Source organism: Heliangelus exortis, chromosome 22 (assembly GCF_036169615.1).
Source record: "Heliangelus exortis chromosome 22, bHelExo1.hap1, whole genome shotgun sequence".
Classification (NCBI taxonomy): domain Eukaryota; kingdom Metazoa; phylum Chordata; class Aves; order Apodiformes; family Trochilidae; genus Heliangelus; species Heliangelus exortis.
Genome location: NC_092443.1, coordinates 2,143,881 through 2,163,713, shown reverse-complemented (window position 1 = coordinate 2,163,713; position 19,833 = coordinate 2,143,881). Strand labels below are relative to the sequence as shown.

The window sequence follows — 19,833 nt, the reverse complement described above, 5'->3', positions numbered from 1 at the left end:
CATCAGAAGCTGCATCCTGGCACTGATGCCAGCACCTGCCTGAGCTGCTCCTGCTTCTGCCCCAAGTGGGACCCTGCTGTGAGGGGCTTCCCAGGCAGGGGAGAAAGAGGCAGACCAACCACCAGAACCTCAGTCTCCATCCCTATCAGAGGGGCTCTGGGCAGGCCGGCAGCCCCGACACCTTCCTCTGCAGGCATGGAACTGCCTGAACGCCCTTGGCCCCCTTTCCTGCTCTCCAACCCCCCCTTCAGCCCTTTCCCAGCTCCTGTGGCACCAGCCCAGCTGCAGCCTCCTCCTTAAAGCCAAATGCGGAGACAGTGCTGTGGCCCTCCCAGTTTCGGTACCGAATCAGCGGCCACTCCCAGTGCGGGGCTGGTTGGTTCCCGAGAGCAGTGAGCGAAGGGCAGGCAGGGATGCGATCACAGCAGCAAAGAGGACAAGGACGCTGGAAACGGGGGCGATCCCCCCCTCCCATAGCTGTTAGTGGGTGTTTATTGGGCAGGTGTGAGCAGCCTGGCACCACCGGTCCGCGCCCCTCCATCTCCCTGTGGTTGCCCCTCCGGCGCGGTTGCCCCTTGGCGTCAGGCACAGAGTCTGGAGCGAGCTCGGGCAGAGGAGAGGAGGGGGTGTTACTGGTGTGAACTGGGGTTGGAGGGGTGTAAGGAAGAGTCGTCAAACAGCGGGTTCCTCACTTCCATTTCTCCAGTCTGCGATGGCGGAGGGAGCAGGATGGGGGGGGAGGGAAGGAAGGAAAAGGCAGGAGGTCAGAAACTGGATGGGGTTGAGATGCCCTGTCCCAAGGGGTTTGGGTCTGAACCTCAGCCCAGCAGGGAGGGAGGAGGAGGGGGGGGACCTCGTGGGGCTGAGATGGGGTGTTACACACCAGGATCCCATCGTCTCCCCTGGAAAGGCACTGCCTCTCCCACCAGGCCCGGGATGCTGGGGTAAAACCCATTGTCCTGGATGGGACAGGACCACACAGCATGGCTGGGGACTCCAGGATGGGCCTGGGGACCCCAGGACAGGACCCCCAGGCTGGTAGGAATGGGGTTCCTTGCCCAGACTTGCTGTCAAGTGCCCTTTAATGGGCCTGCAAAGACCTAATGATGACCCTTAATCTGGGCCCTGATGGCCGGGCTCCGCAGTCATTACCATGTGAAAGGATCCTTTCGGGTTTCTTTGTGCTCTTTGTACCCAGGGCTGTTAGGAGCTGCCCTTCCCTGGGGTGCCCTGACAGCCAGGAAAGTTGCCCCTGGCTTTAAGGGGTCACAGGTCCAGGTGCTGGGGAGGCTCCAGGATGAGCTCCCCGATCCTGATGCCCAGAGCCCGAGGTATCCCTCAGGGGCTGGGTGGCTCTGACAAGGGCTGCTCTGGCTCTTTGTTCCCAAAGACATGGGCCAGTGCTCCCCAGGGAACAGCCCCGTGCCATGGCACCCAGACCAGGGCACCTGCTTTGGTGGGACCTGGCCAGGGCACAAGGGGGAAGCAGAGGAGCTGGATCATCTCAGGCTTTAATAGAATCACAGAATAGTTTGGGTTGGAAGGGACCCTAAAGGTCATCTAATCCAACAGCCTGCCATGGTCAGGGACACCTCCCACCAGCACAGGGTGCTCCAAGCCCCATCCAACCTTCAACACTGCCAGGGATGGGGCAGCCACAGCTTCTCTGGGCACCCTGGGCCAGGGGCTCAGCACCTCACAACTGAGAATTTCTTCCTAATGTCTCACCTAAATCTCCCCTCTTCCAGTTTAAAGCAATTCCCCGTCATCCCATCCCTCCAGGCCCTTGTCCCAAGTCCCTCCCCAGCTTTCCTGGAGCCCCTTCAGGCACTGGAAGGTGCTCTAAGGTCTCCCCATTGCTCCCTTCTCTTCTCCAGGCTGCACACCCCCAAATCCCTCAGCCTGTCTTATGAAGGACAGGTTCAAAAGACTCCTCATGAGGCACTGCACATCTCAGGATGTGTTGAATCCCACCCTGCACTGACAGGTCCCTCCCCAGCTGCCCTGCACCCCCCATACCGGAGCCAGCCCAGGGCACTCATACACCGTGAAGTCTCCATCCTCATTCTCCTCGTCAGATGATGCTGAGTCTGGCAGCTTGGGCTCCTCTTTATGCCTGGGGGAGAGGATGCAGAGAGGGGGGTGAAGCACCCCAGTTAATGGCAGGATATGGTCCAGCAATGAGGTCTGCTGCCTGCTCCTGGGGCTGCTTACTTCTCCATGGAGAGCATCTGCTGCTTTTGGTGCTGGTAGTGGTACATCTGGGCACTCTGAGCCAGTGTCTTGTCCCCGGGCTGCAGAGAGAGCAAAGACAGGCCTGGAACCTCCAGCCTAGCAGGGGAGTGTCCCCCTGTGTTGGAAGCTCCTCAAGCAGAGCAAACACCTGAGCTGAGCACAAAGACCCTGTGAGAGAATGTGGGGGACTTACCGAGATCTTGTCATAGGGCAGGGGGCTGGCCACTCGCTGTGCTGAGTAGTCAGCTTTCTGTGCCAGCCTGATCTCCTTCTGCAGCCTGCCAGGGGGGAGGAGAGTGGTCAGCAGCAGCCTCAGAAGCAGACAACTCTGTACAGGAGCCACTGACCCTTGGGGGGATCAGCCCTCCCCCACATTCCCTGCGATGGGACCCATGATGGGTGGCACCCCCAGGCACAGCCACCTCCACCCTACAGGACCTGGGCACAAGGCACCAGTGTGCCGGGGGTGTAAGTGCCAGCACCACAGAGATGCCCAGACCAGGTGCCACCCCCTCCTAGGAGCCTGGGGTCTCATCACTGTCCTTCAGCCCCATACCTGCAGGACTGGCAAGGGCAGCCTCTCCTCCAGCACCCTGCCCCACCTAAGCCTGGGAAGCACAGAAACACTGGGACAGGGCCCAGAAACACAGGGACAGGGCCCAGGGACACTGGGACAGGGCCCAGGGAAACTGAGGCACTGCCTGGCACTGGCAGCCCCTGGCTCACCTGCACCAGCAGACTGCAGCCACCATCAGCGCCGAGACCCCGGCCACTGTGCACACCACGATCAGCCCTGCAGAAGGGGACACAGAGGGGACAGAGGGTGAGCCCGGTGCCACCAGCCCACAATTCCCTGGCCAGGACGTGAAACACCCTCCCAGGAGCCGCCTGAACCCCGTGGTCTCACCAAGCACCACTTTGTCATTGGAAGGGATGGGGGATGCTTCCACTGGGTACTTCTGGACCGTGGCAGTGGTGGTGGTGGGGAGGGTTGTGGCTGACTTGCTGCCAGCAGGACCCTGCTGCAGAATCCCCCCTCTCAGCCCGCTGGCCACACGCTGTCTGATGCTGTCGGGGACCAGGGTGGCTGTGGGAGAAGGCAGAGCTGTGAGAAGAGATGCCCGGGCAGCTCTGGAGATCAAACCCAGCTGGGGTGAGGGTTGGACCAGGGGGGAGCAGGTACTTACTCCTGGGCTTGCCATCCCGCAGTGCCTGGGGGCCAGGGGCCTCCTGCCTGGCCAGCACGTCTGCCAGTAAATCTATTTCTTCCTCCAAGCTGGGAAGGGATGTCTGCCCTGTGCAGGGAGAGAGGGGAGATGAGATGGGCACCTCGGGACCAGGCATCCCCCCGAGATGGAGACCATTGGCCCTGCACGAGCAAATGTGAGTGGTTTGGAGTCCAAGGATGCAGCCCCCTGGCACAACAGCAGCCCCAAAGCTGAGATCTGGGATCTGCAGGTGTCCTTGCTTCTTTTAGGATGCTTTTCACCCCACGGATAGCAGATGCTGCAGCCACCCCCCATGCCAGAGACAGTGGGTGCTGCAGAACCCTGTCACAGCCCAGTGCCCAGTGCTCAGGACCTTCCTCCTGGGGCCAAGAGCTGGACAGAGAGAACCCCCCCCAGCCACCCCATGGGGTACAAGGGGCAGCTCTGGCAGGCAAGGGACACTGAATGGTGACTTCCCCCCCCCTCTTCACCCCCCCCCCCCCCCCCATTGTCCTGTCCTGTATGGCCTGGGGGGCTGGAGCTATCCCAGGGTGGGGGATCATCCAGGACTGTCCAGGAGCTGGGGGGACCCCTCTTTCCAGCTGAGGGGATGGTTTCTGCTCAGCACCATCAGGATGCAGCCCCTTTGGGGTGGGGGTCAGGGTGCTCCCTGCAGTGGGCACCACCCCATGCCCACAGGGACTGGCTGAGCACCTCAGGGGTGACTTCACAAGCACATGCCTGAGGGGTCCCCCTGAGGTGCACCCTGGGGACCCACAAAGGGCTGGGTACCCCTGGCGTGGGGCACAGGAAGAGCCCCCACCTTAGCCTGGGGTGCCCACCCGTGGGGTGACAGCAGGAATGGCCTTGTTGTCCCCAGCCTGTGGAGCAGTGTCAGCCTCTGACACTCCTCACTCTGTTTTTAACAGGATTAAACTCAACTTCAAAGGCAGGAGACATCCCTGTTCTCAGCCCTGCTCCCTCTGCCCGCATTCAGGCTGCTCCCAGCGGGAAGCCCTGGAGGGTAAATCAAGATGTACAAAGGCGAAGTTCCTGGATAATTCAAGGTTATAACAATCACAGTTCCTCTGGAATCCCTCCTCTCTCCCGATGTTTGGGAAGAAATCCCAGTTCCCTCAGGAGCCACACACAAAGGCCTCTCAGATGCCTGTGACTCAGAGCTGCACAAGGCAGTTTAAAAGAAGGACACTTTAAACAAGTGCACAAAGAGCCACTGTCACCACGTCCCCGTGTCCTCCAGCTCCCTGAACCTCTCCATCCTCCTGCCCTTGGCAGGAACTGGAGCACCCCACACACCCTGGGTTTCCCTGCCCCTTTGCACCCTGTTATTTGCACCCCAAAGCAGTTTGGAAAGCAGAGCCAGGGCCACACGGTGCCAGCTTTGGGGCTGTGCCACCACTGCCATGCCTGCTGGTGAGGGCTGAGGGACCAACACAGCTCCAGACTCTCCAGACAGGCAGGGGAGTTGGCACAGGGAGAGTGTCAGAGCCCTGTGGGGACATTCCTGTGCCCCGTGGAGACAGCCCTGTGCCTGGGATAGAGACATTCCTGTGCCCGGGATGGGGACACCCTGGCTCTGGCTCTCCACCTCAGTCTGTCCTCATTTTCATGGGACCTGGGGGACATCCTGGTCTGGACACACGTCACTTTTAGGGCTGGAGGATGCAGGATGTGCCTTTGTGCCTTGGGCAGATGCAGCTGCCACAGTTGATGCGTCAGAGGATGAATGAGATGTAGCTGAAAAGGGGAAAAAAAAAAACGCCAGAAAATCTGAGGGCAGCTCTGAGCCTCCCGCAGTGCCAAGTGGCACAGGGAGAACCGAGGCTGCTGGGCTGTTTGCTGCTTTTTGGCAGTGCTGCTCACCTGCATGAGCCAGCTTTACCACCAAGTTCCCTTTCAGCAGCAAAAAAAAAAAAAAAAATCCCCACACACTTGTTTTGTTTGGCAGCTGAGATTTCCCTTGGCAGTGCCACATCTGCCCCCCTGCAATGCTGCCTGGGCAGAACCTGCCTGGCACCCAGGGCCAAATCCTGCTGGGCACCTTGGGGGGTGAAACACTGGAGCAGGGCTGCTCCCCAGGAACCAGGGGATGGGGTGACCCCCTAATTCCTGCCTGGCTGCCCCAAGCCCTGGGTCTGGCTGCAAGAGAGAGGCAAAGATCTCCCAGGGTGCCCCCAGCCCTGCTGCAGTGAGCTGAGCACGCTGGGCAGGTACCGGGCATGCACAGGGTGCACACGGGGCATGCACAGCACATGCTCAGGATGTGCACAAGATTTGCACCAGGCTTGCACAGGGCACAGGGGCCCTCTCATGGCAGGTCCCACCACTGCAGCAGGGAGGGCACAGCCAGGCTGGCACACAGCATCCCAGCCCCTTCCCAGAGTCCCAGCCAGCTCCCAGGAAGGCTCTGGGGACATCAGGGAGTGACAAAGGCCACGTGTGGCTTCTGCCCGGAGTGGAGGAAACTTGATGTTGACCGTGTCCACAGGAGGGCACAAAATTCCTACAAATTCCTACTCCTCGAGTCCTGCCCCAGGATAGCTGATGCTCTCCTGTGTGGCAGCACAGCAAGTGGGGAGGGGGGATCCCTCAAGTCCATGAGCTTTGGCCCCCTTTTCATCAGGATTGGTGTCACTGGCATCCTTGTGCCACTGCAGCCCCCTTTATTTGCACTGCATCCCCCCCCCAAATGCAGCTATCACAGCTCCTCTGCATGCTCACAGCTGGGTGCTGCTGCCAGACTGAGGAACAAGCAGGATGCAAAAGCACCCGTGGAAATAAAACCACTCCCCCTGCAAGCCAGAACAGGATTTTGAGAGGGGATCCTCCTTTTTTTTTTTTTTTTTTTTTTTTTTTTTTTCCTCTCTGTCCTTGCTCTTCGGCTGCCAGAAGGTGGTGGCATTGATTGAGGCAAGAGGACAGGGCTGGGAGAGATCACGGGATGGTGGCCATGCTCCATGCTCCTGGCATTCCCAGGAGCATTCCTCTCACTATGGGGTCCTGAGTGTCCCTGCTGGGGCTGGATGGTGCCACCGTGGTCTCACAGCCCTCTGCCCAAAGTGGGTGAAGATGCTGGGTGGATGCAGCTCCCTGCCAAAGCCAGCAGAGAGCAGGGTTGCTATGGAGATGCCAGCAGATGCACAGCCCTTCAGAGAGGGGAATTTGCTCCCAAGATCTCACATTCAAAAATACACCACAAAGCTGTTTGGTACCTGCAGATCTGGGGTCCATGCTGGGGACATCTGTCCTTTGTCCCCGTATCCCCAGACACCAAGCCTGGACCTCATCCCACTGCCATACCCTCCAGCAATCACAAAGGGTCTCTCTCACTTTGGGGGGTCTCTCCTTTGCTTTAAGGGGTGATCCTCCTGCCAGGAGGCTGAGGGCACAAAGGACACGATGAACTCTGCCACCCCTCATGTGCCCACCCCCTGCAAAGCATGGGCAGAGCCACAGCTCTGGCTACATCCCAGCTCCCAGCTGGACCCACAGCGTGTCCCAGACAAAGGAACCAGAACACAAACACACCCCAAAACCCCAGCAGACCCCCCGTGGATACAAAGAGTGGGGGGCTGCCCCTCTGGGCCCTGTCATGGCCCAGCCAGCCCCTGCTTGGCCTCTCTGCTCACAGTGCCCAGCATGGGATAAGCCACCCTGTGTGTTTTAGGGGACACTTTAGGACTTGAGGTGGGGGAAAAGGAATGTGCTGGTGGGGATGGCAGTGCAGTGCCAGTGAGGATGTTTCCTGGCCAGTACCAGCTCAACCACATGCCAAGGCCAGGCAATGCCCATCACAGGCAGGAGCTGGGACCATAGGCTCTGCTTGCCAAGGGAAAACCAACTCCCCTTTACCAGGAGGGTTTTGGGGGCAGGGAGAGCAAAAAGTAGGCAGAGAAGGCTGGGAGACGGTGGTGAAGATGGTTTGGAGGACTCAGAGCCCTTACTCTGCACTCAGGTGGTCCCATGAGTGGTGTGTGGGGGCTCAGCCAGGTTCTGGCTCCTTCTTCATGCACAGAGGCTGCTCCACTTCAGTTAAAGCAAAAATAATTGTGTGGAGCTGTAATTAGTCTTAATTCACCTGCCTGTTGAAGCTACAAGAGAAACCATGAGGTGGTGGCACAGGAACAGCTCTTCCCATGGCTTTCCAAGCTGTGTGAAGAGTTTAGGGTCAGCCTAAAACCTCCTTGTGCTTGTGGGGCCAGGGCTTGGGGTGGGAGGGAAACAGCTTCCAGGGAGAGGAGAAACTGGAGGATGGGGAGCAGGGGGTGGGAGCTTGCCCTGAGGAAGGGGAAAACTCCTGCATCTGCCGAGGAGTGGGGTGGGTTTGTGGGCAGGGGGTTGTGGAAGGGGCACCTGCAGGGGATGTGCACTTACCACTGAGTGAGAGCTGCTTCTGGACACATCGGCCACGGTTGTCCTCCTGGAAGGAAGGCAGGCAGGGGCCACAGCTGCCCGAGCCAGGCAGGCAGAACTGCCGGCGCTGCAGGGCACAGTCCAGGCTCCTCGGGCAGGACACGGCTGCAGGGACAGGAGAAAACAGGGTCAGGAAGAGGAGAGGGTTCAAACACACCCCTGGGCTTGTCTGTGCCCTCCTGGGCAGATCACTGGGTGTGGATGGGTCTCACCAGGGCTGCCCGTGGCCTCACCTCACTGTGGGAAAGCCAAGGAGAGCAGGCAGTGCCTGTGTCCTCCTGCATGGGACCCCAAGCCCAGGGTGCTGCCATCCTCTGAGACACTCAGACATTGGAATGGGCTGCCCAGGGAAGGGGTGGATTCTCCTGGAGATATTTCAAAAGAGCCTGGATGTGGCACTGAGTGCCATGGGCTGGGAACCATGGGGGGAGTGGATCAAGGGTTGGACTTGATGAGCTCTGAGGTCCCTTCCAACCCAGCTGATCCTATGGTTCTATGACTCTAAGCCCAGTGTGTCACTGTTCCTTAGGATGGTCCAAGCCCAGGGTGCTGCAGGAAACCAACCAACCCTGACTCCTGCAGAGCTGGCAGCTGAAATCCAACCAATCCAAAACCAGTGCTTATGTGGTGGCTGTCAAAATAAACCAACCCAAAATAACCTTCCCCAGGCTTCAGCATGGCCATGAGAGGTCGTACTCATCATCATCATCATCATCATCATCATCATCATCATCATCATCATCATCATCAGTACACTGAGTTTCCTCTCCTTTGACATGGCAACAGGTTAAATCAGAGGGACCCAGACCTCCCCCAGTGACACACCATGGCAGGAGCTGCTGCCAGGGGAGGTGACACTGCCATGGCACAAGCACAGAGAACCTCCTGTCACCAGCTCATGGCAGCGTGCTGGTGTCTTGGGCTGAGCACAGCTGGATGGGGGCACACAGCTGGATATGGACACACAACGGGATGGGGACACATCTGGCTTCAGGGCAGAGCAGGATGAGGGTGTGCAGAGCTGGATGGAGAGGGGCACAGCTGGATGGGGCAGCACAGCTGGATGGAGAGTGGCACAGCTGGGTGGAGAGGGGCACAGCTGGGTGGAGAGGGGCACAGCTGGATGGAGAGGGGCACAACTGGATGGGGGCAGCACAGCTGGTCTGGGGGCACAGCTGGATGGGGGCAGCACATCTGGACAGGGGTGTGGGGCACAGCTACCCCATCCCTGCCCTCCACCTGCATCAGTGTGTGGCCATGCCCACCCTTTGCCCACAGGCAGGAACAGAGCCAGGGGAGCAGGGCCAGGCCTGGCCACCCCCAGCCCAGCCATGAGTCACAGCAGGAGCCAGCTCCAGGCACCATCCCACGCTGTCCCCAGCAGCTCCCATCCACCCACACCAACACTGTGGGCAAAGTGCCCGCTGCCTGCCCGTCCTCATGGCCTGGGGGATGGAACACCGGGGACAGCCCTGCTGCAGCACAGCCTCCCAGAAAGTTTGGGGCTTTTCTGAGAAACCTCATCCCTGAAGGACACTGAGGGGACGAGGCAGAGGCTGTGTGCCCAGACACTGCATCTTGGGGAGTCCTGGCACAGCACGGAGCCACTGAGGCACCAGGACCACCACGATCCCCCCAGCAAGGGCACAGCTACCAAGCAGCACACCACCCCAAAATGGCAAGTGTGGGATGCCACCCCAAAGCAACACGTGCAGAATGCCACCCCCAACAACCTCCCCTTGCACAGCCCTAATTCCCAGTGAACTGCTCAGCAGAGGGTGTAACTGCTGGTAATGCCCCCCCCCTGCACCCCCTGGGGCATCATGCCCATCACTCTCCAGCTGGCAGTGCCACACCAGGGCAGAGCTGCCCTTGCTGCAGTGGTTTTCCCTGCAGGGTTTTGCTGGCAGCTGCCATTAGGGTTGGTTGAACCCCACACCCGACACCACAGCTCAGGGGTCTTGGCTCAAGGCCCCCCCTTGCTCCATGGTGCTGGGTTTGTTCCCTAAGGAAAGCAGAAGGCTTGGCTGTGTGGCTGGGGGGGAATTAATGGGAAAATAATCAGGTGTTTAAGGACAGAAATTGGACTCAGCTGCCTGCTTCCCCCGCCCTGAGCTCGCTCTCAAGGCCACTTTGTTTTAAATCACAAAACCACCAAAATACATGTGGGGCAAGAGATGGGGGCCACATGCCTGCCAGGTTCTGGGGGAAACATCAGAGACCCCACAGACCCGTGGGAACACATCACCCCCCCTGCTCTGGGCCAGCACATCATTTATCCTTCCTGTTCCATTAAAGCTGTGTAGTTTAGTTTCCAACCCATCAGTCTCTCTCCCTTATTCTCTCTCCTTTCTTTATCAGGGAGGGGAATTAACAGAGAACATCTGTCACTCTGTTTAATAGCTAAACCCTGACAACCCTGAAAGAGGTGCTGGCAAAAGTTGTTCATTAGTGGCAGGAAGATCCCCTGGCGTGGATCACCCCACTCCTGTGGCCACCCAGCACCACGAGACCCCCGTGGGACCCTCAAAGTCAGCTCAGAGCCCCCTTGGAGCCACCCTGGGGACACCTCAGGGCAGTGGGAGAAGGGAGGGGGGGGCAGCCCCAATCCAGTGCCCAGCAACCGGTTAAATAAAGCCCAGGCTGGAGCAGACAAAGGTGGGACCTTATCTCTGAGGAACGAGCTGTGCTTGCCCAGCTGTCACAGGCTGGGACTGGAGTGAGATGGGCGGGAGCTGAGCTGATAAATGTCCCTGTGTGTAATCAGGTGGTTGGTGAGCAGATATCCTGGTGTTGGGTGCTCTGCAGGGTGTGGGGTTCAGAGCAGCTTCTGGCACAACCCCAAAGCCCACGGGCAGCTCCAAGGCTGGGCTAGTGAGGGTGGGCACCTCGGTGCCAGGCTGGGTGCCAGGGACTGAGCACTGGGAGCCACAGGGACACGTCTGAGTCCCAATGTCCCCACCGTGGGGGTGGGAGAAGCTGCCAGTGCTGGGGGAGGCAGGCAGCTCCCTGCAGGTGTGAGCAGAGCCCAAGCCAGAGATGTGTGGGAGTGGGAAGAGCCCTGAGGAAATGCTGGAATGCGAGCCCCAAGGTGTGTGCACAAACAGACCCAAACCCCAAATTGGTTACCTGGGGAGGGGGGAAGCTCTGCACAAGGCCCTCAGCCCCAAGGATCCCCCCACAAGACACAGCTCTGGCAGTGTGTGGCTATGGCTGGGCAGAGCACGGAGCTGCTGGCAGACACAGCCCTGGGTGAAGCAGTTTTGTGACACCTGTGCCAAAATAAACAGGTGGAAAAAAGAAAAAAACCAAAAAACAAAAAACCCAGAGTCACAGCAGGGAGGACGTCTGGGTGGCTGGGAGAAACCGCCCTCGCTGTGTCACTTCTGCAGATGGATAAAATTTAATATGAGCGGATAATTAATTATTTCTGAGCACTGGTCCGAGTGCTTCCGCTCTGTGCACTGGCAGCACCAACACCTACGCCCAGCCTGCTGGCTGCCAGGCACTGGTGCCACTGGTATGAGCTGGCAGAGCCAGTTTGGCACCGGCTGCAGCTGGGGAGCAGGCAGGGAGCTCACCCCATCCCCGAGGCCATAGATGGCAGCCAGGCATGGCCCTGGGGGGGACAGTCACTGAAACAGGGCACGGGGACACACACCAGGCATGGGGACACACACCAGGCATGGGGGGACACTGAGGGAACAGGGGTGCAGGTCTCTGCTCCCAGGTTGAGCCCAGCTGGCACACAGCTGGAGGGATAACCACGGTCAAGGCCATGGTGGATTGGTGGCAGGCAGGGTCTGCCAGCTCTGCTTTAAGGTCATTCCTCCTCATCCTACAACCAGCCAGGTGCTGGGGGACCTGCCTGTCACCTGCTGGGTTCAATGCTGAGGGGAACTTGAGGGCCAAGAGCCACACCCAGGCTGCCCCAGGGGTGTGGGGATGCCAAACCCTCAGCAACCCCAAACAGACCCCAGCTTTCCTCCATGCCAGTCCCTGCTCTACAAACACCCCAAAATCTCAGGTTGCTCCTGCACAGTGGGGTGGAGGAAGAGGGAACAGCAGGCAGCCTCAAGCAGTGAGATGTAGTGTCATGGGTACTCCATAGCAGGGACCCCAGGCTGTCCCCACTGCCACCCCGTGCCAACAAGCACCTTGCTGTGTCCCTCCCACCTACTTCAGCCTTGTTTATCAGGTTTTGCTCACGTAAATACCAATAGGGCTGGGGCAAGGGTTGGGTTGTTTTTTTTAAATATTTCATTTTTACTTGCTGGGTTTGGCACAGGGCGATGGGCAAAGCAGGCAGGGGCCAGGGCCAAGGTGTGGGGCAACTCCAGAAGTGGGTGGGAAGGACTGACCCACGCAGGTACGGTGTGGTGACACCGGGTGCTAACACCGTGGCACTTGTGACAGGGTGTCAGACCCTCGTGGTGCCATTGTGGCAGGGGACAGGCAGCACCAGGGTGGGCTGTGCCCTGCAGTGTGTGTGGGTTCATGGCACAGAGCCACCCAAACCCTGAGCAGCCTCAAAGGGAGGGCTCAGGCTCCTCCTGCCACGGACGGGGCACATGTGGATCAGGACCCACAGAGACACAACCACCTGTGGGCCCAGTGAGCCATGGAGAGCAGAGCCATGGCCACCAGTGGGCTCTCCTGGCAGGCCCAGCAGTGTCCCAGGTGGAGGTGTGAGAGGGCAGCTCCCATCTCCTGCCCCCACCCGTGGGACAACTGCAGACTCCCACGGGTGGGCTGGAAATAAAAGCGGAGCAGCAGCTCCTGGCACGGCCCCGCTGTGCCCACTGGGGACAGATGCTCTCCAGCAAAACCAAACCCTCCCACACCTTGCTGCCATCCCCTGCTGCTGGGAGACATTTTGCAGCCTTTGGAAAAGCTGCACCAGCATGATCCTGCTGATGAAACACCCCGAGGCAGTTCGGGGGTGGTGGTGGCAGCACAGGCGGGGGGTCCGTCTGTCTGTCTTGCCCACACACCTGGCAATGGCCTTCCCACTGCCACCACTGTCCCAGCCTGGGACAAAACCACTTATCAGCACATTCTGGGCACTATAGGGACTGAGCTGCCTGGCTGCCCAGCACCTTGGAGCAGGACCCCTGTCCCCACAAGCCAAAAAGCCAGGGCTGCCTCACCCAAGCCCACTCAGGCTGCACCCACAACTGCACCCATGCTGACTCAGCCCCAAAAACCTGTGGTACATCATATCCCAACAGGACAGAGACCAGAAACTGGGGGGAGGACTGAATCCAGAAAATGGGGTGCCTGTGGGATGTACAGCTGCATCCCAGGAGTGCTGGTGAATGCAGCATCCCGGGCTCCAGGAAAAGGGATGCAGATGCTGCCAAAACAGTTGGACCCAGAGAGTTCTTTTGGGTTTTATCCTAATAGGAGGTGGCCAGCTCAGGGAAACCTCCCTTCTCACTCGGAGTAACCTCCTTTCCAGCCAGGAAGCCAGGAATTACAGACACAGGATGTGTCACATTGGCAGCTTACCGGGACTGCCCTCTCTCATGGCTTACTGGGTGGCTGGGAAATAATCCCTGACAGATGCAGGATGATGAGTGCCCAAGGCAGAGCTCCCCAGGAGTGGGGGGAGACCTGCAGACCCCAGCTGAGCACAGGGCAGCACCCATGGGTGCCTTTCCCACCTTGACCTCCAGCACTATCTCTTTCCCATAGGAAGGGAGCAGGAGCCCACAGGTCACCTGTGCTGTGCAGGGTCCCCATCAGCACACCCAAACATCAGCTCTTGCTTCACCCCCCTGAAGTGATGGGTCCCCCCAAAAAAGCAAACCTCCCTCCCACAAAAGCTTTTCCCCCCTCCATCCCTCCAGGAGAGACCCCAGCAGCCTTCCCAGGGGTGTCCTGGTCGTGGTGGGCAGCTGCCAGCCCACAGTGTTCCAGGATGGGAAGAGACAGAGATCAGGACCTGCTCTGGCTGTGTTTCCTTCCTCCAATTCAAAGCACTTAACAGCCAGTTTCTTCCCATTGCAATTACTGTTAGCTCATGAAGCAGCTAATTACGGGCCTGCTGCTGCCATTTGGGGCTCTGGTCACCTTGCAGCTGTGGCACTGAGAAAAACCCAAACATGGGAGGGAGATGCTTGGGTGCTGGCAGTAGCCTTGAGGCCAAGCCCTGAGGTTCTGGGGGGCAGCTGGTCCGGGGGTGCCACTGGACCCATCGGGGAGCAGCCCCAGAGTCCCCCAGTGGGATGAAGCACTGAGACACTGTGTTTATGGAATAAGGGTAGGGATGGGGCTGATGGCACCTCCTGTCCCCAGCACCTTGCACCTGGGGAGAGGCCATCCTGTCACCCTTCCTGTTCCTGTGACCCCTCCTGTCCCCAGCACCCCCATCATCCCTCCTATCTAACCATCCCACATCACCCCATGAACCTTCTTGTCCCCAGTACCTTCCATCACCCTTCCTGTCCCCAACGCCCCCCCACCACCATGCTATCACCTCTCCTGTCCCCAGTGTCCCCACAGTTCACCTGTGCCCAGCACCCCTGCCACCCTGTGACCCCTCCTGTCCCCATTGTCCCAGCCATACTGTGACCCCTCCTGTCCTCAGTACACTGGCCAGACCATGACCCCTCCTGTCCCCAACATCCCTGTCACCACTCTAGTCCCCAGAACCTGTCCCCAGTGACCCCACCACACTGTCCCCAGCACCCACACAACCCCCCCTGTCCCCAGGCCCCCCTGTATGTGAGGCAGAGCTGAGCCGATTATCTCCCTTAATACCCCCAGGGCCCTGAAGAGCTGTTTCAGGCAAACATCCCAAAGCTGTCTTCACCTTTGTTGTACGGGAAGGACCCAGGAGTCCCTGGGGATTGAGGGGTCCCTGGGTTGGAGGGTGGCTCTGCCATCCATGGCAGCCCCAAGGACCCCCCCTCTGGGCAGTGCAGTCCCACTCCACACCCTGTGGACCCGAAACCCACGCTTGGAGCTGCCAGAGAAGCTGTGAATCCGAAAGGTCTGACCCTGTTCAGGGTACCTGCAGCATCTCCTGGGCTCTGGGACACTCCTCTCCACTCCCCAAGGTCCTGCACCCATGGGGATGGGTGGGGGACACAGGGGCTTGTGGGTCCCCAGTGAGCTGCAGCAAAAGGAGAGGAGGAACTTTCACCACATCTCTTCCATAAACTCCTACTTGATGCTGACCATGCTGGCAACTGGGATCGTGGAGATCAGGGGCCTCTTTCCACCCATTCCTCTTCCTTTTCCAGCTGATGGAGCCCTGCCTGGGTCCCTGGTGCAGGTCCCAACCCATGGAGCCCCACGGGGTGCCCACATCCCAAGCTCCCCACACCTCACCATGAGGGCTCCTTTCTCATGGTGTGAGCCCCTACCCAGAAATGTTGGGGAGGGCCTTATATCTTATATCCAAGAGTAAAATCCCACAGAAAACTAAACTGAAAAGTAATGCACAGCTCTCAGGGGAGCAGCACCCTGGCTGTCTGGTGGGAAACACTTGGTCTGCACCCATGAAAAAGGACATCCCAACATCAGGACCCTTGTCTGCCAGTGCCACTGCTGCCAGAGGGACACAGATGACCTTCTCTGTGTCTCAAGAAATAGCTGGGGCTGGGAATATTTGATCTGCATGATGTCAGGGGGCTTAGGACCACTCAGGATGCTCTGCAGAGTCCCTTGAAGGTTCCATGCAGCACTGGGCACTGCTGTGAGGCTCCCAAGAGGGCCTTGGAGCTGCCCCATCTTCAGTGATCAGGATGATGGTCCCTGGGGACAACCACTGTGCCCCAACCCTGCTGCCACTCCCACCCCAGCATGGTGGTTGCAAAGCAGGCAAATCAAAAGCCAAGAAATGGAGAATCCCACAGGGCTGATGGCTTCTGCCTTGCCATGCCCAGCTCTAGACCTTGAGAAGTCCTTGTGCCACCACAGAACTGGGGCAGCTGGTGTCAGAACATCCCTGCTGCCACCCACATCTCTGTGGAGCAGCATGAAGAGGAAAGGCAGAGAGGAGCTGGCAGCTCACACCTGGCCAAATGGGTCACTTGGACTGGAAAGGATCACTCAGATTTTGCTGAATGGCTTCCCCAGGCGTTTCTGGTGCAAAGTGCTGGCTGTGGCAGCAGGGCCAGGGTTTCAGGTTTATTAAAGAGGTTCCTGCCCATCATCCCATTTGGAAAAAAAAATTTTTTTTTTTTTTGTTTATAATAATAGATGAAATTTGGCAACCAAATTACTCGAGAAGGTGTGTAAAATCTGACTCTCAGCAATGCTCCAGGAAATGCAGCCAGCAAATGAAGCGAGGAAGCATTTCTTCCCCAGGCTGGGTGTGCCGGGTAGCGACACAGGGGGAAAACACACAGCCAAGGAGAGCAGAGACAACTGAAATCCAACCATCAGCTGCACCACCTCCAAAGCCAGCTGCTGCCCTCCCTTCAAGGCCCTCAGCAAGCCAAGGATGTCACTATGACACGTGCAGGCTGCATCCCAGGAGACAGCATCTCTCGCAGGGGGCCTCTGGGTTGCAGCACCAACCGATGAAGGTGGGGAGGAGACAGCAGCCCCTGTTTGAAGAAGCCTTGCTGAAGCCACAGAGGCAGGAAAACATGGTTATGTTGGCCTGGAACCTTCTTCCTCAGCTCTTGCCTTGACAGGAGCCACTTCTCCCCTTGCAGCTGTCCCTACAGGAAACCGTGCTCTGACCTATCCACCCAGAAAGGGAATTCATAAAAGGGGACGAAACTGCCAATGTTTCCCCTCCCCTATTGCACTGAGGGAAGGAAGGCTGTGGGGTGACTCCTTTCCCTGCCCAGCATCCCAGGGATGCTCCTCTGAGTGCCCCAGCCATCCCCAGGAGGAACCATCCTGGAGGTGCTCACTGCCATGTGCCGCATGATCCTGTCCTGCTGGCAGTGGGATGCTGACATCAGCATTTCCTGATGGTGATATGAGAATGAGGTGCTTGGAAACAGCCCAAAGAAACCATTCCCCAGTTTTCCTTTGGGGAAAGAGGTGAAGCTGTCCATCCCAATGCCACTTGTGCTGAGGGTGTGTGGTAACCCAGCCCTGGAGCAGGCTGCTGATGGCCTCCTGGGGCTGGGAAGGGGAGAAGGGAAAGGGAAACTCTGCCACCTCCCCACAACAGCCCCTTGGCAGAGCTGCCCAGCAGCTTATCCCTTCCCCAGCCCCCTGAAATTGGGAGGCAGTAGAGATTATGCTGGATCAGTGGCTGCATCAGAGCTGCTGGCATCACCTTCCTCCCATCACAGCCTGCGTCACCCCCAGCCTGACCACCCCGGCCTCCACAGCCACGCAGAGGGAGAGAGCAGGAGCATCCCCACCTCCACTGCCAACCCCCGGAATGGAAACACCCGGATGTTTTGAGCTGCTGGGAGATCTTAAAAAATAAATAAAAAATAAATAAATAAATTGCACCTTCCAGCCTTCCCAGGGATCAGGCAGCAGCATGGCAAGGCTGTCTTGTCCCCAGCTCACAGCGAGCTGCCTGCCCAGCACCCAGAGCAGGGAAACAATCTAAGGGAAAACAATATCGGATGCGGAAAACAATGCTGGGAGGCAGGAGGCATTCCCTGGCTCCTCCCGAGGCCAGCGAGGCGGAAAGCAGGAGAGACAGGCTGTCCCAGAGGCAGGACATGGCACCTGGCTGGGGCTGGGGCTGGGGCTGGGGCAGGCAGAGGAGGCACCCCCGGGGTCCCTGCAGAGGCAGAGGGGGGGTGGGTGGGTGGGTGGGTGGGTGGGTGGGAGGGGAGGGAGTTCTGCCCATCACAGCCTCACACACCCTGGCAAAGAGCAAGGGGACATAGAATTATAGAATCGTAGAAACTATAGAATAGAAATTATAGAATCATAGAAAGTGAGGGGCTGGAAGGGGCCTCGAAAGATCACCCAGTCCAACCCCCCCTGTCAGAGCAGGGTCACCTCCAGCAGGGCACACGGGGACACATCCAGGTGGGCTCTGAATGTCGCCAGGGAAGGAGACTCCACAAGCTCCCTGGGCAGCCTGGGCCGGGGCTCTGTCACCCTCACACTGAAAAAATTCTTCCTGATATTTATATGGAAGCGCCTGTGCTCCAAACATGGCACAAGTCCTGGGCCAGACCCACCGGGAGGGAAAATGCACTGATCCAGACCCCAAAATTATATATATATAAAAAAACCAAAACCAAACCCTAAACGACAAAACGACCCCTAAGACAACAGAAAGGAGGTGACGGCGGGAATGAGAGCCGGGCAGTTCTTATCCCTCGGGGGGACAGCAACTCCCCCACCCCGCGGCAGCCCCGGGATAAAAATGTGGGGGTCACACACCGGGAATCCCCAACGCTCACCCCGGACGTGGCTCGGCCACCTCATCAGCTTTTTATTTTTTTTAATTGTTTTGTTTGTTTTGAGATATTTTTTTTTCCCTCAGTGCAGGCGCTCGGGAGGCCCGCAGCCCCGGGCCGCTCCCTCGGGTCCGCTCTCCTCGCCCGCTCCCGGATCGGGACCCCCCCTCCCCAACCCCTCCGGTACCGGGGGGAACCCAAACCACTACCGGAGCCCGGGCCGGTGCCACCCGCTGCCGGGGCCTTGCCTGCAGCAGCGGGCAGGAGGACGATGGCGCTGGGCTGCAGATCCCCGGGGACGGCTGAGAACCGAGAGGGGAGAGAAAACCCCGGAGGGGCGGGGGGGACAACGCTGCCCGGGGGAAGGATGCTGAGCATCCCCGTTCTCCCGGTGGTGCGGAGCGGGACCCTCTGCCCCTCCGAAGGAGGCTGTGGGGATGGGGATGGGGGGGCACAACCTCACCGGGGACACACACGGAGCAGCACTCACCGGCACGGGCGAGGCGCAGGCGGCAGGCCCCGAGGGCGGCGAGAAGCAGCAGCAAAGCTCCGCGGCGGGGGGCAGAGCCCCGGGCCCCCACCATCCTCCACCGGGCGGCGGCGGCTGCGGGCGGCGGCGGGAGCGGCGCTGAGGGGGTGGACCCGGAGAAGGGCGGGGAATTGTGCAGCCCCCCCGCCCCTTCCCCGCCCCCCCGCAGCATCGCGCTGGACAGCTGGAGCCTTCACCCTGTATCCCGCACCCTGCACCCTCCATCCTGCACCCTTCGTCCTGTATCCTGCACCCTTCATCCTATATCCTGCACCCTTCATCCTGCACCCTTCATCCTGCACCCTGCACCCTGCACCTTTCATCCTGCACCCTTTGCCCTTCATCCTGCACCCCCGTGGACATTGTCACTGGGGGATCAACACGCCACCTTGGGCTGCAACACTTGGGTCAGTTCTGGGCCTGTCAAAACAAGAAAGAAGGGGCTGAAGCGTGTCCAGAAAAGGGCAGCAGAGCTGGGGAAGGGTCTGGAGCACACGTCTGACCAGGACCTGCTGAAGGACCTGGGGGTGTTCACCCTGAGGAGGCTGAGGGGAGACCTTCTGGCTCTCTGCAACCCCCTGAGAGGAGGTTGGAGCCAGGGGGGGTTGGGCTCTGCTCCCAAGGAAAAAGGAATGGGACAAGAGGAACTTTTGGCCTCAAGTTGTGCCAGGGGAGGTTTAGGTTGGAGATTGGGAACCTGGAAAGGGTTGTCAGGGCCTGGCCCAACCTGGCCAGGGCAGGGCTGGAGTCCCCATCCCTGGAGGGGTTTCAAAGCTGTGGAGATGTGGTGCTGTGGGACATGCAGTAGTAGTGGCCTTGGCAGTGCTGGGTTAATGGTTGGACTTGATCTGAAAGGTCTTCTCCAACCAAAATTATTCTGTTATTCTGTGCTTTTATCTAGGCCACCTGTCCCGGGCTTATCCTACACCCAATGCACTGGTGCAGGACACTCTGGGCTCTTGTTAGCTCGGTGCCATTGCTCATTTGCATCCTGCTGGCTGAGTGCTGGGCAGGATGGACAACGTTAATTAACATTAAACCTTGCAGACCCTTCCCCAGCTCCGTTGCCCTTCTCTGGATGCTG

General features: G+C 59.0%; 1 protein-coding gene across 1 annotated transcript; it reads right to left on the bottom strand.

Annotated features, from left to right (window-relative positions):
• Window positions 1–474: 474 nt before the first annotated feature.
• On the bottom strand, window positions 475–18,861 carry NPDC1 (neural proliferation, differentiation and control 1). Its single transcript, XM_071766035.1, is given in 9 exon segments — window positions 475–707; window positions 2,020–2,116; window positions 2,215–2,356; window positions 2,359–2,513; window positions 2,962–3,028; window positions 3,143–3,322; window positions 3,423–3,530; window positions 7,839–7,982; window positions 18,711–18,861. Coding segments are annotated over 9 exon segments (1,065 nt in total). The 5' UTR covers window positions 18,805–18,861; the 3' UTR covers window positions 475–629.
• Between the last annotated feature and the right edge of the window lie 972 nt (window positions 18,862–19,833).